The 25,590-nt window shown below is 35.6% G+C and overlaps 1 protein-coding gene across 5 annotated transcripts in view; it reads right to left on the bottom strand.

Moving 5' to 3' along the window:
- Positions 1-25,590, bottom strand: part of LOC143231916 (semaphorin-2A-like) — a 165,348-nt gene that overhangs the window by 74,230 nt on the left and 65,528 nt on the right. For 3 of the 5 annotated variants that reach the window (XM_076466747.1, XM_076466748.1, XM_076466746.1), the window contains one exon: positions 18,749-18,836. The exons of 1 other annotated variant lie outside the window; for it this stretch is intronic. In XM_076466747.1, the coding sequence (XP_076322862.1) occupies positions 18,749-18,836 (88 nt within the window). Of the gene's footprint in view, positions 1-18,748; positions 18,837-19,784; positions 19,947-25,590 lie in introns of those variants that run through there. One more of the 5 variants, XM_076466749.1, reaches the window with a different exon arrangement.

The raw sequence follows: 25,590 nt of genomic DNA, 5'->3' as shown, positions 1-25,590 counted from the left end.
TAATTACCATTATTTCAAACCAAAAACGCTGTACGTAATAGCTAACATTATCTCATAATAATATACCAAAAGACATATAGAGTGGGATAGACGGGATTTTTTTTTTTTTTCATGTAATCACCAGAGTACAACCAATAAGTTAACGTCGTTGATAACGTGGAAAACCAGAAAGATACTCTCAACATACTACCCATTTATCATTCATTCCCTGCATGGTTCCTTGAATTTCATTATACTAGTCTGGTCAAATGTAATGTGTTATGTTACAACTCCATTTGTACACAGTCGCTTTAAACTCATTACTTGTCTGGAAATGCTGTCCATAAAGACAGTTCTCGAGCCCACAAATACGGATTGGTCATCATTCACATGCGTTAATCGTTGGTGTATGTTCACGTGCTTCCCCCCTTCCCCTTGCTTTGTTCGGTATATGATTACTGTGAGTTATTCAGAACCTGTGTTCCTGGCACTTGTCATGTGGCAATTATGTTGTACATCATCTATCGCGGAAATACGTGGCATATGAGGCCGCTAGCATCGGTCGGATAATGACCCATCAGGACATTAGTTATTGAGGGCCAAGTTAAAAAACAGAATTAAGATCGAATTGTTTTCATGGATAAAGCACAGATCATAAGGGAGGCTACTCTAATTTTTGAAAAACAACAACAACCATTAAGTTATATTTGATTGCAAACAATTACGTTGAGATGCACGTAAAAACTATTTACACTTATTAGACACACGGTTCATCATTCAAGATTTGGTTTGCTTGGATTGAAAGTTTTGTACAATGCTCTGAGCTAGTGTTGTTGTTGTTCATTGTGCTAATGACATTTTTATAATAAAACAAAAGTTATAAGATTTCTAAAGAGACAGGCTTTATAAAACATATTGAATGAAGTATTGAATATGAAAGTGTTTTTCCAAGCTGAAGTTATAATATATATTATTTGTTGTAGGTTCGTAATTTTATTTCGTTCAGTTTGATAAAGATATGTATAATCCAGAGCCGAATATATTAAGGGGTGAGACCGCTTTTTTATATATACCTAACGACCCACATGACCCCCTCTCTCTCTCTTAAAGGCCCGGTATGGCCAAGCGCGTTAAGGCGTGCGACTCGTAATCCGAGGGTCGCGGGTTCGCATCCCCGTCGCGCCAAACATGCTCGCCCTTTCAGTCATGGGGGCGTTATAATGTAACGGCCAATCCCACTATTCGTTGGTAAAAGAATAGCTCAAGAGTTGGTGGTAGGTAGTGATGACTAGCTGTCTTCCCTCTAGTCTTACACTGCAAAATTAGGGACGGCTACCACAGATAGCCCTCGAGTAGCTTTGTGCGAAATTCAAAAAAACAAACAAACTCTCTCTTAAATGTGTGAAATTAAGTTTTGGTGTGTGTGTATTTCTTATAGCAGAGCCACATCGAGCTTTCTGCTGAGTCCACCAGAGGGGAATCAAACTTCTGATTTTAGCGTTGTAAATCCGTAGACTTACAGCTGTACCAGCGGGGGACCCTTGAGTATGGTTAACAACCTTAGGAGTTTGTACACCGAACACTCGGATACTCACTCGTATAAATATTAACGGGCAGGAGTAGCCTAGTACTTAATATTCCAGAACTGTGAATCTCATGATTCTTGATTCGTGACCCGTTGCCGCAAAAATGCGCTCCGCACTTTGGAGCAGTGCAAGTACTGTGAGAATGATGATACAATCCTTCTTCCCAATCAGACAATAGTATCCCAGAATTTGGCAGTGGGTGCTGCTTACTAGCAACTATTACACTACTATATTAGTTCATAATTAGGGACTGCTACACGTACGAAGCAATTATGTGCGAAATTTGAAACAAGGATGTGAGTGTGTGTTGTTATAGTAAAGCCATTTTGGACTATTTGCTGCGTCCCCCGAAGGAAAACGAACTTCTGATTTTAACGTTGTAAATCCGAAGATTTACCGCTGTTCCTTTGAAGATCTTTTGAAATAAAGAAATTAAAACTAACAGTCATATTAAACATTTATACTTGGATTGTTTAAAGTCTGATTTCAAGTTAAGAAAAAAAAAAAACAGACGTTGATAGAGTCCAAATGTTTATAAAACTGTACAAACGTAACGCGAGTACAGTCAAAGTAAATTATACGCTTTTTTTGCATATGCAGTGTCCTTATTTTAATAAAAAGATTACAAGTTATTAGCAACTTTGGGAAATTATGTTCCTTGCCATTAAGCACAAAGCTGCACAGTGGTTTATCTATACTGTTCTAACCACATAGATCGAACTACAAACTTCAGCGTTATAAGCCGTCAAGATTAGTACCACTGAGCCACCATGGGAAATGATTATTTTTAGTTAATTTTAAAAACTTACAAGAAGAACGAGTAAAAATATGTCAACCATACTATATCTGCCATGTCCAGGACAAAACAGGCTAGCTAGAATACGAAATGTCCAGAAATAATCGAGACGCTGTTGATATTACATTTATTTTCCCAGGATATCTGTTTCAAGAGTAAATAAACCTAAAGTTAAGATCAACAAATATTTATATTTTTTTGATTTTCAGCTTCGCATGTCTTGCTGTGTTGTAGTTCACAGAATGCATAATTATTCTCGTGATTCATGGAATGCGCACACTCTGCTGATGTCAGGACAAATTGCAATGTTAAGCACTTCTTATGTGATGTCATTTTAGTATCTACTAATTAACCAACAGACAACAGTCTAGAGTATTACTTTGCAATTTCGGCGAAATTATTAAATTATACAAACAACGATTGTTACGGTGTGAATTACATTAAACTGGCAAAATATAGTTTTTATTTACAATGTGTTATTTACAAATCTAAATAAGGGTAAGTTTATTAACAAAATAATATTAATCTGTGTTGGGATCAAATGTTATTACTTATTTTCAGTTGAAGAACTAGAGAGCCAACAAGCTGGTCTTATTATTTCTGGATCGGGCCAGACAACCACAGCTTCAACGGGTGAGAAATATAACAGTAATTCCAAGAACATATAAATTAATGTAATGAAATAGTGTACATTACTACCATTGATTTCCTATGAACGGCATACATGTATTAAAGCTAAACAAGTCTATTATAGAAACTCCACTATCATTATATCACATAACAAGTAAGTAAGTAAATAATAATAAATAAATAATCAAACAGTAATAAGTAAGTAATCAAATAACAATGAGTTATTAAGAACAAAGCTACACAACCCTAACGGTGATCTGTCCATTACGGCTATCAAAACCCTATTTGTAGCAGTGGGAGTCCACAGACATACTACTGTGCCATTGGGGTGGTACAACAACGACTAAATAATCAAATAACAATAAGTTTTTGTTGTTGTTTTTTAATTTTGCGCAAAGCTACACGAGGGCTATCTGCGCTAGCCGTCCATAATTTAACAGTGTAAGCCAGTCATCACCACCCACTGTCATCTTCTGGGCTACTCTTTTACCAATAAATAGTGAGATTGACCGTGATATTATAACGCCCCAACGGCTAAAATGACGAGCATGTTTGGAGGGATTTGAATTTGCGACCTTAATATTACGAATCGAGTGTCCTAACCACCTGGCCATGCCGGAGCCTTTCTAATGTACTTATGAAAAGTAAATAATCAAACAATAATAAGTAAGTAATCCAACAATAATAAGTAAATAATTAAACAATAATAAGTAAGTAATCAAACAGTAATAAGTAAGCAATCAAACAATAAGTAAGTAATCTAACAATAATAAGTAAATAATTAAACAATAATAAATAAATAATTAAACAACAATAAGTAAATAATCAAACAATAATAAGTAAGTAATCAAACAATAATAAGTAAATAATCAAACAATAATAAGTAAGTAATCTAACAATTATAAGTAAATAATTAAACAATAATAAATAAATAATTAAACAACAATAAGTAAATAATCAAACAATAATAAGTAAATAATCATACAATAATAAGTAAATAATTAAACAATAATAAGTAAGTAATCAAACAATAATAAGTAAATAATCAAACAATATTAAGTAAGTAATCAAACATTAATAAGTAAATAATCAAACAATAATAAGTAAGTAATCTAACAATTATAAGTAAATAATTAAACAATAATAAATAAATAATTAAACAACAATAAGTAAATAATCAAACAATAATAAGTAAATAATCAAACAATAATAAGTAAATAATTAAACAATAATAAGTAAGTAATCAAACAGTAATAAGTAAATAATCAAACAATAAGTAAATAATTAAACAATTATAAGTAAATAATTAAACAATAATAAATAAATAATTAAACAACAATAAGTAAATAATCAAACAATAATAAGTAAGTAATTAAACAATAATAAGTAAGTAATTAAACAATAATAAGTAAATAATTAAACAATTATAAGTAAATAATTAAACAATAATAAATAAATAATTAAACAACAATAAGTAAATAATTAAACAATAATAAATAAATAATTAAACAACAATAAGTAAATAATCAAACAATAATAAGTAAATAATCATACAATAATAAATAAATAATTAAACAACAATAAGTAAATAATCAAACAATAATAAGTAAGTAATCAAACAATAATAAGTAAATAATCAAACAATAATAATTAAGTAATCCAACGATAATAAGTAAATAATCAAATAATAAAGAGTAAGTAATCAAACAATAATAAGTAAATAATCAAATAATAATAAGTAAGTAATCACATAATGGGCCTGGCATGGCCAAGCGCGTAAGGCGTGCGACTCGTAATCCGAGGATCGCGGGTTCGTGCTCGCGTCGCGCCAAACATGCTTGCCCTCCCAGCCGTGGGGGCGTTATAATGTGACCGTCAATCCCACTATTCGTTGGTAAAAGAGTAGCCCAAGAGTTGGTGGTGATGACTAGCTGCCTTCCCTCTAGTCTTACACTGCTAAATTAGGGACGGCTCGGTGCAGTGGGCTAACAACCTACTCAAATACTTGTTGAAGAATCCGCAAGCGATTGCGGCCCTCTGTGCCTAGATGGAATCTAATGGTGATACCTAACTAACTGCCTAATCAGATAATAAGTAAGCACTCCTGTAAAATTTGCAATACTGATTGTAAATAACTCTGAAAATATTCGCAATAGTAATAGTAAAAAATCCTGAAAATTTCCTAATCAAATAATACGTAGTTCCCCCGACTGAATAGCAATAAGTTTATGGGCTTACGACGCTAAAATGTAGGATTCGATTGGTTGCTGTGAACACAATAGACGGTACAAAGTGACTTTGCTCTAACACAAACAAATAAAGATAATATCTAATTTCGAAAAAGTATACTTAAGCCTTTTTGGAGATCAAGCAACAGTTGTGTTGTTGTTGGAAAAGAGAAAATAAGCGGTAACGAACACGAACAAAGAGAGAAACCTGCTCCTCATGAATATGAAGTTTTAAAAGAGTTTGGTTACGTGCATGTATTGACATTCCAGAACATTGACTTGTTATTAGGCCTACGTAACACTGTTAGATGTAGAGGTCTGTTTGAGTTCAACAGTTAGGAAATTCTTTAAGCAAATTGAGTAATATATATAAAAGGAATTTACACGAAAATGAAGTTGTAGATCGTTAATTGGAATAAATTATTAATCACGAGATTAGAGATAGGGAAACCGAATGTTCACAAACCCATTCACAAGTTGAAGTAGTGACAAATGAAGTCGTGGTGAAAAGCTTATCACTTCAACTACGGTTGACATCATATGATGCAAACCTTTTGCGTGCAATATTCTGAATGACTCGCCACAAAGTTTCGCGAATCTTTACGCATATGGTGGTAGACAGATTTACACGAACCACAAAGAGAAGGTTAATATATACATATTAGTCAACAGTTCATTCAATACGGTATTTGAAATAACAGGTCGTCCTTCTATCATCTAACTAATGAATTATCCACAGAAATCTTTTGTTTGTTTTTGAATTTTGCACAAAGCTACTCGAGGGCTATCTGTGCTAGCTGTCCCTAAGTTAGCAGTGTAAGACTAGAGGGAAGGCAGTTAGTCATCACCACCCACCGCCAACATTTGGGCTACTCTTTTACCAACGAATAGTGGGATTGACTGTCACATTATAATGCCCCCAGGGCTGAAATGGCGAGCATGTTTAGTGGGACCGGGATTCGAACCCTCGACCCTCGGATTACGAGTCGGACGCCTTACGCGCTTGGCCATGCCGGGCCCACCACAGAAATCACCATCATACAAACAATAATATGTGTTATTTCTCTCGTATGTAGTTATTGATAACTGGTTAAAATGTAATGTGGTATCTCAGAACGGCTGGTATGGATTTAACACTTTTATTGATAAGCAGAGAACAACGTTTCGACCTTCCTAGGTCTTCTTAAGGTTAACGAAGAGAGAGTTTCCAACTGACCGTTGCCAGTCATATGTCTTAAGTAGGGTTTTGTTTGTTTGTTTTGGAATTTCGCACAAAGCTACTCGAGGGCTATCTGTGCTAGCCGTCCCTAATTTAGCAGTGTAAGACTAGAGGGAAGGCAGCTAGTCATCACCACCCCGCCAACTCTTGGGCTACTCTTTACCAACGAATAGTGGGATTGACCGTCACATTATAACGCCCTCACGGCTGAAAGAGCGAACATGTTTGGTGCGACCGGGATTCGAACCCGCGACCCTCGGATTACGAGTCGCACGCCTTACGCGCTCGGCCATGCCAGGCCGGCTTAAGTAGGGAAACAAATATAAACAAACGCAAAATCAAAGAAGCATTGCTTATACAACAAGAAAATCAAAAATTAAACCAACATAAAGGAACATCTTTATACCTATACTAATTAATAACCTAACATTCAACTGCAACGCCCCCTACAATCCCGTACCCCTTTATACTCTAGTCCCTCAAACATGTGAGTGGCAACGATCAGTTGCAAACTATCTCTTTGTTAACCTGAAGATGTTTGTTTGTTTTGAATTTCGCGCAAAGTTTGACGAGGGCTATCTGCGCTAGCCGTCCCTAATTTAGCAGTGTAAGACAAGAGAGAAGGCAGCTAGTCTTCACCACCCACCGCCAATTCTTGAGCTACTCTTTACCAACGAATAGTGGGATTGACTGTCACATTATAACGGCTGAAAGGGCTAGCATGTTTGGTGTGACCGGTATTCGAACCTGCGATCCTCAAATTACGAGTCGAACGCCTTAACCCACCTGGCCATGCCCGACCTAACTAAAGATGACCTAGGAAGGACGAAACGTTGTTCTCTCCTTATCAATAAAAGTGTTAAATCCATACCAGCCGTTCTGAGATACATTTTTATTTCAAGTGGGTTTCTCGTCATCAAGAAAAACTAATTTTGCTAAAGAACCGCATTTGCAGACAGAGGTCGATTGAAGGTCATTGGTTTCAAAAACCAAAACAACCAGATAGTGTAATTGAAACAAAAATTACAGAAGAGTAAATAATAACAATGGTGTGACGCAAGAAAATTACCTGGATAGTCTTCAGTTACTACAGTGATGCCCCCTAGTGGCACAGTGGTGATTCTCTAGAAACCGAGTTTCGATACTCGTGGTGGACAGAACATAAATGCCTTTTGTGTAGCTTTGTACTTAACACCAAACAAACAAACAAATGAAATACTGCAGTGACTAGAATGCAGGTAGAAAACAATGCATACTGGTAATGAATCTAACGAGTTTAGATCAAACTCGCTTTCAGCCGATCAGTATCACATCCTCCATTTGTTTGTTTGTTTCTTGTTGTTGTGCTTTTGCTGCGTTTTGAATTTTTGTTTCAACAACGTCAAAATATTACAAAGGCACCTCAGCAGGTTCTGTCGATTTCATTATTACAGTCGTACGCAACACTACTTACTTCCTGATAGTTTTAGTTGAACCTTTATTAACAGGTGCGAAGTAAAGGTAAGACACTTTATTAACAGCTGGACTATCAACTGATGATCCAATGTAACCTAATTATTGGAAGTTTAATCTCGGGGTTTATTACATCAAGTATTTCTCGTTAGTTAATTAATTTGCATGTTGTCCTTTTTTTGTTTCAATTAGTTCAGTTCTGGTTTAGGTACTTAGCTTCCTTTTCATTAGAAGTTCTCAATAGTTGTGTAAACGAAAGCAGATACGTCCGTTAAACAAGGTGACTTCGCAGCTGAATCTTAACTGTGTAACATTTCTATTGTGAAGAATAACCCGACGAGAACTCGAGCGTGATAGATATCACATCACGTACCCGTGGAACGCGCTGTTTTGATACACAGAGAACGGTTTGAGACGACCACTGGACTCATAATGCGAACAACCAGCTGACAAAACTTTTTCTGATTGTTTCGAAACTTGAGTCACTTCCTATGCTGTTCAGAGTGTCATGTATCGTGTATGCTGGTTAGTAGATTAACGAAGTAGCTCTGAAATACCCGTGATGAGTAGGCTGTTTCTTTTTAACACATGAAACCGTGTGAAAGATTAGTATACGGACAGTAGTTTTACAATACTAAAATATTGCAACCCAACGTTCATCGAATACAAACTTACGACAAAAAGGCTTTCCTTGCATTCTAAGGTAACTCAAGATGCATTAGATTTTAATAAGTTGATGTTCATAACACGTAATCATGGGATATAGTGAGCTAATGTTAATTAAACTCCAATTTGGATACATAGGGATTGATGGTAACAAGGTGTACATTAGATTTTGGTTACCTGATGTTTATAACACGTAAACCAGGGATATAGTGAGCTAATGTTAATTAAACTCCAATTTGGATACATAAGGATTGATGGTAACAAGGTGTACATTAGATTTTGGTTACCTGATGTTTATAACACGTAAACCAGGGATATAGTGAGCTAATGTTCATTAAACTCCAATTTGAATACATATGGATTGATGGTAACAAGGTGTACATTAGATTTTGGTTACCTGATGTTCATAACACGTAAACCAGGGATGTAGTGAGCTAATGTTCATTAAACTTTAATCTCGAATACTTAGTTAACCATCGCTCATTAGACTTAAACCCGCATTATTGTTCATTACACTTGTTTGTTTGTTTGTTTTTGGAATTTCGCACAAAGCTACTCGAGGGCTATCTGTGCTAGCCGTCCCTAATTTTGCAGTGTAAGACTAGAGGGAAGGCAGCTAGTCATCACCACCCACCGCCAACTCTTGGGCTACTCTTTTACCAACGAATAGTGGGATTGACCGTCACATTATACGCCCCCACGGCTGGGAGGGCGAGCATGTTTAGCGCGACGCGGGCGCGAACCCGCGACCCTCGGATTACGAGTCGCACGCCTTACGCGCTTGGCCATGCCAGGCCCTCATTACATTTGAGTCTAGAGTATTGTGACCCAGTGCTCATTAGATCTGAACCCACATCTGTGACCCATTGTTCATTAGATCTGAACCCATATCTGTGACCCAGTGTTCATTAGATCTGAACCCACATCTGTGACACAGTGTTCATTAGATCTGAACCAACATCTGTGACCCAATGCTCATTAAACGCGAATTTTAATTATCGTGAACCAATGTTTACTAGATTTGATCTCATATTATTGTGGCACAACGCCCTTCAGTTTTTATTATGCTATAGATACCTTATGTTCGTTAGTTTAGAACCTGAAATACAATGGCCCAGTTATCATCAGATTTCAAGCCGGATTTTAGTGACTTATCCTTCAAGGAATTTGATGCTAGAGTTTAGAGATCCACCTTTAATCAGCGTTGAACTTTAGGTAAAATGACCCAATCTAACTTCATCACATTCGAACCTAGAATATTGTTTGTTGTTCAGTAAACTCGGTCTTGTTATATAACGGTTTAAATCCGGATTGTGGATAAGGCCCACTAGAGTTAGAATTCAGTTTCACGAAAGCGTGTAGTCTCGTGGAACATACAGACTTCAATTTAAATGATAATCGAGAAAAAATAAAATTCCTCAAGGTAAAACATCAAAAAGGGGGGATGCGAAGTGGGAAAATTAATACGAATGAGTTGCAGAAGGACAGAATTAAAGTTCACTGATGTAGGAGTTGAACATTAAAACAAATGTAGAAAGTATAAAAAAAAACTGTTGAAGAAACTGGGTATCAAAATGGAAAAATAATGAAGATATATGAGACTTGTAATGTAGTTTTGAAAGCTGATATAGGAGGAGTAACAGAGAAAAAAACGAAACTTTTAGTTTTATATCAATATTCATTTCATCTCTCAAAAATCACCAGGACAACTGTGAGTACAACTCATCTCAATTAAACTTTACCAGAACGTAAGCATAATAAATAAGAAAAGCAGCAGTAAGTACGATTAATACACAAGATGAGTTCATTTTAAGATCTGTATGTCAGAGCGAAACGCCATTCTACTTAGTTAATGTCAAAACATACAAGGTTTCTTCTCATTTCTTCGCATTTCAATTATTAATATTCTGCTGTATTAATAATTTATCAATTTTTTTTATTTCTTAACATTAAATAGCATTAAAATTCTCCAAGATCGTCGAGAACGTGAGTTTTTATTTTAGTAGACGAAAAACACTATCACTTGAAGGTACCAATAGTGAATGTACCTAAACTTATCTCTATGGCATATTTAAAAAAATATCATAGGGCATAATTGCTTAGAGCATTCGACTCTCGGTTTGACAGTCGTGGGTTCAACTTCCGTTCTCAACCGTGCTCACCTCTTTCAGCCATGGGGGCTCATAATGTAACAGTCAATCCCACTATTCGTTGTCTTCCCTCTCATATACCAGTTCAAAGTTAGACCTTGAGTAGTAACTTCGCAGAAATATATGAAAATAAACAAATTAACGTATCACCACCATTTTGTTGTCTCGATCATTTTAAAAAAAATGCCCTTGAATGGTCAGGTGGTTAGAGCGCTTGACTCTCAATCTAAGGGTCGCGGGTTTGAATCCCTGTAACAACAAATATGCTCGCCTTTTTAGCCGTAGGGATGTTGTAATGTGATTATCAATCTCACTATTCGTTGGCAAAAGAGCGACCCAAGAGTTGTCGGTTGGTGGTGATGACTAGCCTGCCTTCCCTCTAGTCTTACTCTGCTAAATTATGGACGGCTAATGTATCACTATAGCATGTTTAGGAAAAATAATAGAGCATCAGTGGTAACGATATTCAACTCTCGATCTGAGGGTTGCGAAGTTGACTCCCGTCCTTACCCTTTTCAGCCATGGTGCGTCATAATGTAACGGTTAATCCCACTAGTCATTAGTAGAGAATAGCCTAATAGTTGGCGGTGGGTGGTGTTAAACTGGTTTCAAACTTAGGGACAGCTAGCACAGATAATACTGAAGTAGATTCAGGCAATATTCAAAAACAATTAAATGAACTAAATAACATTACACCTTGTTAATAATGTCTCATTTTGTGTGAGCATTCTTCTGATAGAAACATCAATGTTTAATGACATCTGTTCGCTATGGTAACTAACCAGTTACTAACAGAACAAACCATGTTACCAAAATAATTCATTACCACTAAACACAATTAATATGATATGACTGGAAGGTTTATTGCAACAGCACTTCTTTGAATACAGGATTTCTGGGATAATACAAAAGAATTCTAATCACAGACATCAAAATCTCTAAGCCCACTTGTTTTAGGCCTAACATTAGTTAAAGCTATTATCGATACAGAGATGACATTGTAACGTTTGTACGTTTTCTGCTTTAGTTTAGTTAGGGTTAAACATTATACTACTTAATACCATCAATAAATAAACTTTTTTTTTTTTCTACGACCTAACTTTAGTGCTTTTTGAAAACGTTGATAAGTTTTCAATATGTTGTACAAAATGTCTACTGAAATATATTTATACCAGTTGAATGGAAGTGTGCGTGTGCATGCATTTCAGGGCAGACAAAACTGAGTTTGGCTGTGATATGATGATATCGGCGCTTGATACAACCTAAGATATCCAGAACGAATCAGAATCAACCCACTTGGTTTCTAAAAATGTCCATACTCAAAAACACCTGAGTTTGTTTCTCTGTCTTAATGTACTTTGTTTGTTGTTAAGCCTAAAGTTGCACAAGGTACTGGGTTTAGTTGTTTAATTCTACACTTGTATGCTTTAAGCGGTCAACTTTATCGCTGAGTTACCTAGAAGCTTTTATAGGACAGTTGTATTGATAATACATTTATTCTTAACATACAAATGTTTTTATAGACTTTATCTTTCTAAATTTATGCCACTTCAAGTTTGTCAGCTTTGAAATAAAAGTCATCTGACAGTTCATCCCTCCCCATCAAAATAATAATAAGAAAAAGTTGTCATTTACAAAAGAATAGGATACAATTCACTATGAACAAAACCATTGAGTTTCCACATCAGTCAGATTTTGATACGTTAACAGATAATCCGTCAGGAAGCATATATGTCCAAAACTAGACTTTTTCATTCATTTATTGAATTACTAATTACTAATGTGTGACCTTTCATGGCCATTCTCTCTTTACAAATAACTTGTATATCAAGTTAAAGTAGTGAGACTCCAGCTCCATCTTTTGTTTTGTGACGTATTCAGTACTCTTTCTTTACACCTGTCCTCCCCGTTAGTACACCGGTATGTCTCCGGATTCACAACGCTAAAATCAGGGGTTCGATTCCCCTCGGTGGGCTCAGCAGATAGCCCGATGTGGCTTTGCTATAAGAAAACACACACATTCTTTACACCTAACGTGTACGTCAAGTTAAAATTAGACGTCAAATCTATCCTTTGTTTTGTAACGTATTCAGTATTCTCTGTTAACATCTAATTTGCACATCAAGTTAAAAGTATTAGGCATCACATCCGATTTCCTGTTCTGCAACTTGTTCAACACTATCTGAAGTACCCGTCCCCTGAACGGGAGTTATGTACATTTATGGTCAGTAAACAGTTATGTTAACACATAGAAAGTTGCTTCCCTTATATGAACTTGTAAAAAAATACGCGTAATTATTCATAAAATGCAAACCTGAAAATCTGTATTACCCCTCATGGACCCAATGAACCCCATACTGATTTTGGTGACGATCTTCCACACTCTGGGAAGTGGTTGCCTGAACATACAGCAAACGGTACTATTATTTTTAAACAGATTATCTGTTTACGTGTAAGCTGTACATCAAGTTAAAGTTATTAGAGATCAGATGTGACTTTCCGTTTTGTAACGTGTTCATGTGTACACACTCACTCTGAATGTGAACGTACCGTACAACAACAACTCGCTACTGTATAAATAAATGTATGAAATTACAAAAAAAGAAAACTTACACAAACCAAAACAAACAGGTGTACATAACATGTAACGCATTAAAAGAGTCATTAATACATAATACACTAATTACCCCATGTTTTTGCACCCAAGAAAGATGGGGTGGGGAAATCTTATGCAACGAGTTAACAGGTAAAGTGTCTCATGCGACTATATATAAATTACTTCTGGAATATTACAAACTATGAGAGTGCCTCGTGTATAATAAATAGTTCAGGAACTGAAATATAAATAAAATAGGGGGCGCTTTCGAGTTTATATTTCATACAAATATATTTAAAATTCCGAAATAAGGAAGATGCGGTACAATATTACATTATTAAAGTTTTGACACTAGAAAAACACATGGTTATATATACATATATATAATAGCTGTGCATTTCAGAGTGCATAATAGTTTCTGGTTATAGTCTTTCTATGACACTTCATCCCGCTTGTTTAACTTCATTCCGTTTATAAGTTCATTGCTTAGACGTATAGTTTACGGGTAAAAAAAAGTGTAAGAAACAATACAAATCACAGAACAATATGAATACTACACAATGCGATAAGAAACTCACCGATTTTTATGAGCTTTATAACTCCAAAAGAACCACAATACTTTGTTGTTTGAGCTATTCGATACTCATACGGGATTGTGCTATATTTTATTGAGAGCTACACTAAACCTCGCGGGATATAAGACATTGTAAGAAATGTACGTTATCGCAAAACCACAATAACGTTTTTTATAAGCTACACGATACTTCAGGAAATGAAACCATCACAATATTTTTGTACTGACAACACACCACTACGAAGACTACGAAACTGTTTACGAACAACAGGTCAACAGAAGGATTATCAGATATCGTAAGGACTACTGACACCACAAGGATTACAAGACATAGTAAGGACCACTTTACACCACAATGATTCAAAGACACCATGAGAACTGTAATACTTTTTTGTAAAGACACGCCACAAAGAGGACCGATAATTTGAATAAATAACATGACACTAGAGGGCCCTACAATTCACCATATGGAATAAAGGACCGCAACAATAATATACTACGAGGGATTCTAACGAATTATTTGAAATTTCAGCATTACCCCAAATATCAACCTACCACAATTGTTCTTTTTTGTAAATGTATATAGCAAAAGACAGTGGATTGCAAACGATTTTAAGGACTACACGCCACAGTGCGGGTGTAAAACTATATAACAACATAAATTATCTATTACATTTTAAAAATTAAAAACTGCAAAAACAAAATATTAGTTTATAACACACAGCATTATGTAGAACATACATTATAAATGTCGTATAATAATTATGAATAGTACATTTTATACAGGTCATAGAATAATTAATTAGATCAATTATAAAGAGTACAGCTCATAGAGAATACAACACGTATATGGATTTTGGTTATCAACATTATACTCTACTTATTGGTATCCTAACATAACTTTAGAAAACCATTAGCTGATGAAATAGTTTCACAAGATACACGTGTGTTGCTTACTGGCACCGTTTATTCTGATTTATTGGATAACCTGGTTATATAAGTTCCACTAAAAACAAACAGCAATCAATATTTATGACGAAAATCACAGCTCGAAAACGTAAACAAAATATAAGGTTTGTACCGTAATAGTGTGTATGTGAGCAAAGCTTTTACTTGATTTGGGCTAATAAAGAAATTCTGTAACATAGAACCTCTGGATATATATATATATGTACCTATATATACAAATTTAAAGAAGCGTTACATATTATAGAATAGTTTATACAGTGCGCACGTTTCAAAAAGCTTTTTACTTATCTAAGAGCGTGAATTTAAATGACAAACGAGTGTGTTTTATATCACTTCCAATAAAACCACATAATAATACACCAACTTTCTTGAAATGTAGACATTTTTACAATACATAACACTTTGCTACAGCAGTGATAATAATGGTTTTAGCGATATAATTTCTAAGCTTAAAAAAAAAAAAACCAATAACAGTGAAACAAACTTATAATTCCACTACCACTATGAGCAGAAATACGATTCCATATTGTGGAAAGTGTCCCCAGTTCGCATCCAATGCAACAAATGCACTATTTAGTATATCATAAATCAGACTCGTTTCACTTATCATATAAGAAGTTGCTAGCTTTATCTTTCTGTATGCTATATTTATTCGTAATAAAACAAGAAATGGTTGAAGAAAGTCTGTTTTCACTGTTTTTCAAGATACGTCACTCGTTTCAAATGTTTTATTCTCAAAGACATTTGACCTTTACATCACCCTTTATCTCTACCCAGAAGCAGAACGCAGGTAAATAAAAACTTTCTTGGCTTCTTTGTCTCGAGGACGCTGTTATTATAAATTTTATACAATAAGGTTTTGTTGTTGTTTTTTTTTTAATTTCGCGCAAAGCAACAAGAGGGATATCTGCGCTAACCAACCCTAATTTAGCGGTGTAAGATTAGAGGAAAGACAGCTAGTCATCACCACCAACCGCCAATTCTTTGGCTACTCTTTTAACAACGAATAGTGGGATAGACCATCACGTTATAACGCCCTCACGAGTAAAAGGGGGAGCATTTTTGGTGTGATAGGGATTCAAACTCGCATATCTCAGATTACGAGTTGAGTGTCCCCTAACTAAGGTTTATTAAGTGTTTTGAAATGAAGAGCAGAAGAGAAAGAATTGTCTTCTGGCTAAGTATTGCATAATGTCCTCCTAATGAGGCGAATAAAACAACGACACAATAAAAAGGGCTAAAAACGGTACATGTGATAAGGATTTTCAATTTATAGAATTTTACCTAAACTAATTAAATACTGAGATTATTTACTGGTAAAAATGTATCTCAAGACGGCTGATATGAATGTTAAAACTTTTATGAAAATAAAGTAGAAAACAATGTTCCGACCTTCTTAGGTCATCTTGGAATGAATATTACGATTCACTTTTAAGTTATGTCTCAGCATGGCCAGGTGATTAGGGAGTGCTCGACTTGTAGTCTGAGGGTTGCAGGTTCGAATCCTTGTCACATTAAACGTTCTCATTCTTTCAGCCTCGGGGGCGTTGTAACGTAACGGTTAATTCTACTATTAGTAAGTAAAAGAATAGCCTAAGAATTGGCGGTGGGTGGTGCCTTTCCTCTAGTTTTTCATTGCTAAATTAGGGACGGCTAGCACAGATAGTTCTCGTGTAGCTTTGCCCGAAATTCAAGAAACAAAGATACAAGCAATGAACGGTATTGGCTAGCTGACCTACCTTTAATTTCTCGCTTAACAATATAGCACTCAAGTAGCTTTGCCCGATATTCAAAAAAACAAACTAAAACTACACAAAACACAAATCATATCAATCACAAAATAAAGACAAACAGTTCCGAAACTATACACTTCACGGAAATGTTCCCCACGTAGCTACATCAGCCAAATACCTGGGTTTAACCCACAATTCTAAACTAAATTGGACTGAGATGGAGACGAAATTAGAAACAAAATATTTTAAGTTAGACACTCAAAACTTTTCTTTCCACCATTGTATGTATATACGTAGTCCTCAGCAGAAAGCAGGTTTATTTTAAATTCATGAGCTTCTATTCTATCAATCTCTTTGTCTGTCTTTACCATAGTTCTTTATCAGCAAGACAAGAAAATTTGAAACTGATAACAGAACAGATTAGAATATCGAAGTCCTATATATCTATAGATAAACATAACGTGTTTTATTCAAGCGTTGAGACTTAAGTCGATGAAGCAAACGAACATTACACGTAGTACATTGCGACAGATCACTAGAATATAACATGCAATACGTTTCGATGAATCTCTAAATTAAGTTGTTGTCCCTGTTGAAATTACGTTAAAGGTTTCGAGAATACACTTTAAAATGAGTTTAACACTTTCAATCTAAACTCTTGTAAAGAAACATTTTTCCTCCTATTTGATAACTTTTCAGGTTGTTATTTACAGTCGATCCCCCACCACCACTAGTACAGCGGTATGTTTCCGGATTTACAACGCTAAAATCAGGGGTTCGATTCCCCTCGGTGGGCTCAGCAGATAGCCCGATGTGGCTTTGCTATAAGAAAACACATTACAGTCTACATGTAACTGAATAACTTGGATCAACTATTTGAGGGGTGGTATCTCCGGATTTACAACGCTAAAATCAGGGGTTCGATTCCCCTCGGTGGGCTCAGCAGATAGCCCGATGTGGCTTTGCTATAAGAAAACACATTACAGTCTACATGTAACTGAATAACTTGGATCAATTGAGGGGTGGTATCTCCGGATTTACAACGCTAAAATCAGGGGTTCGATTCCCCTCGGTGGGCTCAGCAGATAGCCCGATGTGGCTTTGCTATAAAAAAACACATTACAGTCTACATGTAACTGAATAACTTGGATCAACTATTTGAGGGGTGGTATTAATATGGGGCTCCATATAATATGTTAATCAGTAAGAGAGAAGTTTATCTGCAGTCCCATAAATAAGTTAATTATCGAATTCCGCTGGCTTTCTTCCGCACCCATAACAAACGTTTTGGTCACATTTTCACACATCTCTAACCAAACAAGAAACGTTCTACAGATAAATATTAACTAACATCATTGAATCTCAGAGCTCCTAGAAGTCCAATGTTTTTAGCTAATCACCAATGTGTTTTTTTCAGTATAAAGAAAATGCATTATCTGACTTGCACATCAGTAGTTTTTATCAAGTGAAACACAAACACTTTGGTAAGTCCAGTGAACGACGAAACTAACAAATGAATACAAGAAGCGATTATATTATTCTTATAATCACTGAGGAAAAAAACGCCTTAATCACATTGTTTTAATGCAGACTAACAAACTGACGTATGTAAATTATTATACTATAAGACACAAGTCAGGATATAACATCAAAACACTGTGATCAGACAACGATACCAACAATGCTCTATACCCAATAATATTCTATTCGCTATAATACTCAGGGCCCGGCATGGTCAGGTGGTTAAGGCACTCGACTCGTAATCTGAGTGTCACGAGTTTGAATCCTTGCCCCAAACAAACATGTTCGCCCATTCACCCGTAGAAGCGTTATAATGAGACGGTCAATCCAACTATTCGTTGGTAAAAGAGTAGTCTAAGAGTTGGTGGTGGATGGTGATGACTAGCTGCCTTCCCTCTAGTCTTACACTGACTGCTAAATTAGGGATGACTAGCGCAGATAGCCCTCGTGTAGCTTTGCGCCAAATTAAAACAAACAAACAAACAATATTACTCAAAGTTTATACCATCAAATTAAAAAAATAATTTACCCAAAGCACAAGAGACAAAATTTTGTAAATTTACAGACACTTTTTGGTATTAAACTTACAAATAAACATAAACTTATTGTAAGTGAAAAAAGTACAACAGTCTATGAGATAAATACTTACATAGCACCGACGTACATAACGTCCTTTCTTGGATCAAGGAATAAAGTCCGATAATGGAGGCGGCCACAGCTAAAGTCATGGACGCGATCTAAAAAACAAAACACAAACAGATGAAATAACTTAGTGGTAACTTACGTATCAACAAGATCTGTATCAGTAGTAACTTACGTATCAGAAGAACTTATATTAGTGGTCATTTACGTGTTACCAAGATTTATATTAGTGGTTATTTACGCATCAGTGGGACTTATATTAGTGATAATTGACGTATCGACAAGATCTGTATCAGTGGTCATTTACGTATCAGCAAAACTTATATTAGTGGCCATTTACGTATCAGCAAGACTTATATAAGTGGTAATTTACTTATCAGCTAGAATATTTACTGTTATATATACCTTAATCAAATGCCCTTGTTTAATAAGCAGCCAGCCCAAACCTGTTAAACAAACACAATATGGGAATAAATCATTGTTTTGTTTGTTTTTGACTTTCACGCGAAGCTACACCAGGGCTATCTGCACTAGCCGTCCCTAATATAGCAGTATAAGAATAGAGGAAAGTCAGCTATTCATCACCACCAACCACCAATTTTTGGGCTACTATTTTAACAAAGAACAGTGGAATTGACTGTAGCATTATAACGCCCCCTAGCATGTTTGGTGTGACAGGGATTCGAACACGCAACTCTCAGCTTGCTGGTTGAGCGCCCTAACCACCTGGCCATGCATGAACTTGTACATAGAGCAAGGTAGTTTTTCTTTGTTTCTGGAATTCGCAAAATGTAATCGTAGTCCTTGAGTGCTTTGTATGATACTGACCATTATTCTTTAAAGGTACGCACCCACCGCCTCATTGACCCTCGTACTTAGTATCCTGTACGCTATTTAGAAATGTGGAGAATTAGATACATATATAATACACTTATTTTTCTCTTATCTATTACACTGTGCTAATTACTACGTATGAAAGAATTGTATTGTCTATATCTTATGCCAAACTTTTAATAACAAGTTATACTTTAAATAAAATATACCTCACACGCGGAAAACATGTTCACAGAAGTTTGCTTTTATGTTTCGGTTGCTTTTACTTGCTTGAAATATATTCTTCGTATCTCAAATGGTTCCAGTTACTTCCACGCACATTTTAACTATTACTCGAGTAACATGCTCAAGAGTCGCTTTACCTAATTAAGTAGTACTTGTATGTTGGTCATAAACAGTGTAAGAGACACGTAAATAAGTTACTGTAAGGCTTAACCCTTTGATTCCTGCCTTTGTTCTACTGTCAGGCTTTTACATGAGTCATTGTATAATAACTAGCGGGATGAGAAGTGAAAAAGACCTTAGCCTGTTCAAAGTCAAACGAAGAAACGTTGGAATAGTTCCAGATGCACCCAGAGCGCTCCATGCCCGGAGCATTAATCGACAATTCCTACGTCACTAACTGTTCTAACGATAAAAGCAGACAGTGGAGAGAAATGAAGTTTAGCCAGAAAGAACAGACAAAAAATATGCAAGCTTTAAAAAGACGTTTATCTCTTAAATAAAAAAACTTCTTTCCAAATGCAATATTTATGAGATATAAATCAAGGTTACTTTTTTAAAAACTAAAATCCCAATTATCTTTAGCTGAGATGTACAGATGTTAAATTACGCCCTAAATGAAAGTAAAATAATTTTCCATTAATTTCTATAATGTATTCTTTATATTATTGTCATCTTGTCTTTAAACCCTAAACAATGTTGAATTTGAGTTTCTTCTGAAAAAAACAGGCAGTTATTAAGTACATATAAAAAATTAGGCATGTCTCACTCTTTTTGGTGTTGGTGTGGGTGGTGTAGACAGAGGTTCTGTGACCAAGTAACTACAAAACAATTGTTTGTTATTAAGAAAGCTACACAAAGGGCTATTTGTGTTCTGCTCATCACGGGTATTGAAACCTAGTTTCCAGCGGTATAAGTAGACAGAGATACCGCCTGGGGGGGACAAATACAATGTGAGAAAATAAATCAAAAGTAGTAAGATCGCTGATGAACACGGACTGTTTTTAAAGATAGAGAAGAAATGTTCTTTATTAAATTAAAATGACAAAGTAGCGTACTGTGAAAGCTGATGATAACAGGTTTTGTTTTAAACACTTTATATAAGCAAACAAAACACAGCACTTTATATAATTAAACAAAATACAGCACTTAAAAAAAGTTCACAATGAAACCGTGGAGACTCTTGTATCTATGATGCCAGGATAAATGTAAAAATAGCAGTTTTTTATATCGAAAGCAAACCCTTGGTTGTGCTTTGAAGTGGACAAAACAACGTAGAAGTTCGGTTTTGTTTTGAATTTCGCGCAAAGCTACATGCAAAGGATGAGCAAGTTTGGTGTGACGAGGATTCGAAACCGCGACCCTCGGATTACGAGTCGAGTGCCTTAACCACCTGGCCATGCTGAGGCTGGTGAATAAAAGCTATAACAAAATGGGGGTTTGCTTGGAGGATTACTTTCACAAAAATATCAGAACCAGGAAGTAGATGAATATTCTTATGGTGTTAGAATCGTCCAAAACACAATAGACAAGTAATTATTGTAAAATTCATAATGTTGACTGAATAGACAACTGTTTACTAAGGTACAAGAGCAAATTATTGTTCCAATACTAAATCTATGGTTTCTGTGCGCTGAAATGGAAAGAGAAAAAAAACCAACAACAAAACATTTATCTCGGAGGTTACAACCTCGCAATTGCTCGCGCCTAACAATCGAAAAATTAACTTTTCATGCCCTAACTTAAATGAACACGTTCTTAGACAACATTATTTCTTATGATAACAACGCTTTATACGATAAACGACTGTGTAAAAAAAAAAATGTTCTTCGAATGTGTAAAAAGTTGCACAATGGCTATCTGTGCTTTGCCAACCACAAACATCGAAACCTGATTTCTAGCGTCATGGGATCCCTCGAATTTTTCCACTGAGCCACCGTGGTTAAATAACTTTCTAAACTGCGAAGACAACATTTGGAATTACGTCTTTTTACTTTAGGCCTTGTATTATTATTGTTAAACAATCCTTAAGCCTAAATAAGTGGATCAGAGTAGTACATGTTCGAAATTCAAAATTATAACATGATTTAAAATTTATATTTTTCGCACACACTCAAATATACAAAATTATATATTATCTCTCTCTCTTTCCACCTAAACCCACGGGAGATAAAACACAAAACAATATGGATGGTTAATTTAGTGGATCCCTGCTTTTCAAGATAATAACGAGCATTTAGTACTTAAGCCTAATAGTGTTAAAGCCAAAAATATTTTTTTGATTTATTTTTTTCAAAACCGATTACAGGGCCGCTGAAAAATAATGCCATTATCTCCAGAGCATTATTTCTTTCGTAAGAACACAACTTTAGAAAACCTACATAAAGAATGAAGCAACGAGCAGTTCAAAGGAATTTATGCATTTATTCTGAACAATAAAACTGTGAGTTACAATAAACTGAATTACAATATACAGCATTTTAAAACACGTTATTTCAACATTTTCGGTATATTTAATGTGTGGGTGTTTTTTTTATTTACACAAAAGCAAGTCTTCAATTAAGCGATCACATTTTTATCGCTTAAAAGCAATAGATACAGTAATTTAATATTTATCTATCGAAGATTATTTAAATTTTTACTATGGGTGAAACGAAAATGTTCTTTTAAGCATTTGATAAGGCTTACTTATGAACATTGTTTATTGTAAAATAAAACACGCTGCACTTGGCCTCGTGAAAAATAAAATATAAAATGGAGGAGCATCGTTATCCTGACTTGTGATATAAATTACGTTTCTGTAGTATTTCAATACATCATCTACCATACAATATTTCGTGTGCATGAACATGTGTTCTTATGAAGAACAAAGATCAACTTACACTCTTCCTGATTAACTCAAACCCTCCCTATCCTTATAAAGGACAATGATCAACTTACGCTCTACCTGATCAACTTAAACCCTCCCTATCCTTATAAAGGACAATGATCAACTTACGCTCTACCTGATCAACTTAAACCCTCCCTATCCTTATAAAGGACAATGATCAACTTACGCTCTACCTGATCAACTTAAACCTTCTCTATCGTTATGAAGGTGAATGATCAACTAGCATCCTACCTGTCATTATGAAGGACAATAAGTAAAGACACTGTATCAAAATAAAATATCCAAATCTAACTACTTCAGATCAAAAAAGGAAAAAAAAAAAAACTCGTTTGCTCGTGAACGTGATCCACAAGCGTCATAATAATATAAAACACCGCAGGATGTTTTTTTATGCCTCAATAGGGCGGCAAAACTTAATATCGATGGGGGGGGGTATAGAATTTTACGCACGTGACAAGTTGCTCTTGGGAATTACAAAAGAATAAACAGAGAAAAGTTTTACGGATAGTGATTTTGTGAAACATATATATATAAATATATTATTTAAGCAACTCATGTAGGTCCATTAAATTAATGAAGTAAGACGACTGTCTCTTCTCGTTACATCTTAAGAGCAAATCCATGTTTCGTTAACGATGGTATATATGATGTCATCCCAGCAAGGCAAGCGAACAAAGGAAACTCAATCTATGGTGTAGTTTTGCGAATAGGAAATCTAATCAAATTCACGAACGGTTGGATTGCGGTTCTTATCTTGTGGATGTGAAGAACTCTATATATTAACAAAACAACTGCAAGTAATTAAGACGTCTATTGTACTGACAGTGAAAGAGATTTATTTATGAAACTCGTTTGCGAATAGCAGTCGAGGTACACCTTGTTCTTTACTTTCGAGATTTGATCCTAAAGAGTTATCACTTAATCTCGTTTAGGGTCATAAGGATAAAACAGATGCCAACTCTTTCTACGAGTAGAGTGCTGAAAGTGTTCGTACATAGTGTTTTAAACGATGTTTGTTTATTGTTATACAAAGCTATATAAAGATTTTCTGCGTCTTTAATTTTGAACTGATATACTAGAGAAAAGACAGCTATAGACAAGTTTTGGAGTACCACGCTAATACAGCGGTAAGCCTACGAATTTACAACGCTAGAATCAGGGGTTCGATTACCCTCTGTGGACGGACTCAGCAGATAGCCCGATGTGACTTTGCTATAAGAAAACACACGAATACACACAAGTTTTGGGTTACAATTGTGTGGAACGTAGTAGAATTTAACTGTAACTCTTACAGCACTCACACGGTCTCATAATTTACAGCACGTTTTTGAGCAACCTTAAACCCCTGGATTCACGGGTTTGGTTTGGCTTGGTTTGAAATTCTCGCAAAGCTACACAAGGGCTATCTGAGTCAATAGTTTCTAATTTAGAAGTGAAAGCCTAGAGGAAAAGTAGCTAGTCATCACCACCCGCCGCCAACTTTTGGGCTACTCTTTTACGAATTAATAGTGGGATTGACCGTAACGTTATAGCGCCCCTATGGCTGAAAGGGCAAGCGTGTTTGGTGGGACGGAGATTCGAACCAGCAAATTTCAGGTTGCGAATCAAGCGCCCTAACCACCTGGCCATACAGGCCTTGAGTTCTCTGTTGATCCTCGCCCAATCCGTTTTAAGTAATAAAAAGAAATTGCTGTGCAAACTATGTTTCATCACTGCCACGTGTGATTATAAAGTCTTATATAATAATAATAAAACAGAATAAAGAATAATCCGTTGAGTTTCATTGTTCCGTAAACCAAATGTAACCTAACCATTCGAAACACTACTTATCTCTAAAACGTCGTAAAATCAGAACAGTTGAGGAATGGAACAAGAAATCCTTTCTTCTGGATTAACAAACAGCAGCTGTCAACTAGAACTGGCTGATGCTATCATGCGTGACATCTTACTGAAAATCAATTGTAGTGTCAAATTTGATTAATATTTGTAGGTTCGTTAACTTAATGAAACGAAATTTTCCCACGTAATCAACATCTCATCGGTTACATCGCTAAAATTCAGGGCTCGATCTCCGCCACAACACAACCAACCCATTGTGTAACTTTGCGCATGACAGTCAACAAACGCACATTCACACTTAACTGTGTTCCTACTGGCATTCTGACTTCATTTGCTTCGAAAGATTTAAAATACATCCAATTCCAGGAAAGTTGTTGTTTGTTTTGTTTTTGTGTCCCTAATTTATCAGTGTAAGACAAGAGGGAAGGCAACTAGTCATCACCACCCACCGCCAACTCTTGGGCTACTCTTTTACCAGCGAGTAGTGGGATTGACCGTAACATTATAACGCCCCCACGACTGAAAGGGCAAGCATATTTTGTGCGACCGGGATCCGAATCCGCGATCCTCGGATTACCAGTCCAACGACTTAACCACGTGGCCAAGCCGGGTCTTCAGAAAAGAGAAATTTAACAAGTTATTTTTGAAAATGTTTAACGCTATCATTGTACATCTTATAATTTTCGTATCTGTCTAATGATGTTAATAAATAAACGCATATATATATATATACACGCACGCGTCTCAGGATTATCTGAAATATTGATTGAAACTCTTGGTACGTTTGTAACATAAGCTGAAAATCGCTGTGTGTTAAACATTTTCTTAATAAAAGCTTTATCATGGACCTATGTAGATTATACAGCTCTCGAAAATCTTTAAATAACTAACATGAAAATAAATGGGTGTTGCGTGCCAAGTTAAAACAGGGCCATCCATAGGACCACCTTATCGCTGAATGAAATAGAACAAATGGCTTTGTTTGAAAGCACTAAAAATTTTATATGAGTTTAAACTTTCTGCTGGGTTCTGTTGCTTTACCGACACGCAAGACCAGCACGTGA

The sequence above is a fragment of the Tachypleus tridentatus genome, chromosome 11 (assembly GCF_004210375.1).
Source record: "Tachypleus tridentatus isolate NWPU-2018 chromosome 11, ASM421037v1, whole genome shotgun sequence".
NCBI lineage: Eukaryota > Metazoa > Arthropoda > Merostomata > Xiphosura > Limulidae > Tachypleus > Tachypleus tridentatus.
Note: the sequence above shows the minus strand (reverse complement) of the source record. Positions and strands in the feature narration are given on the sequence as shown.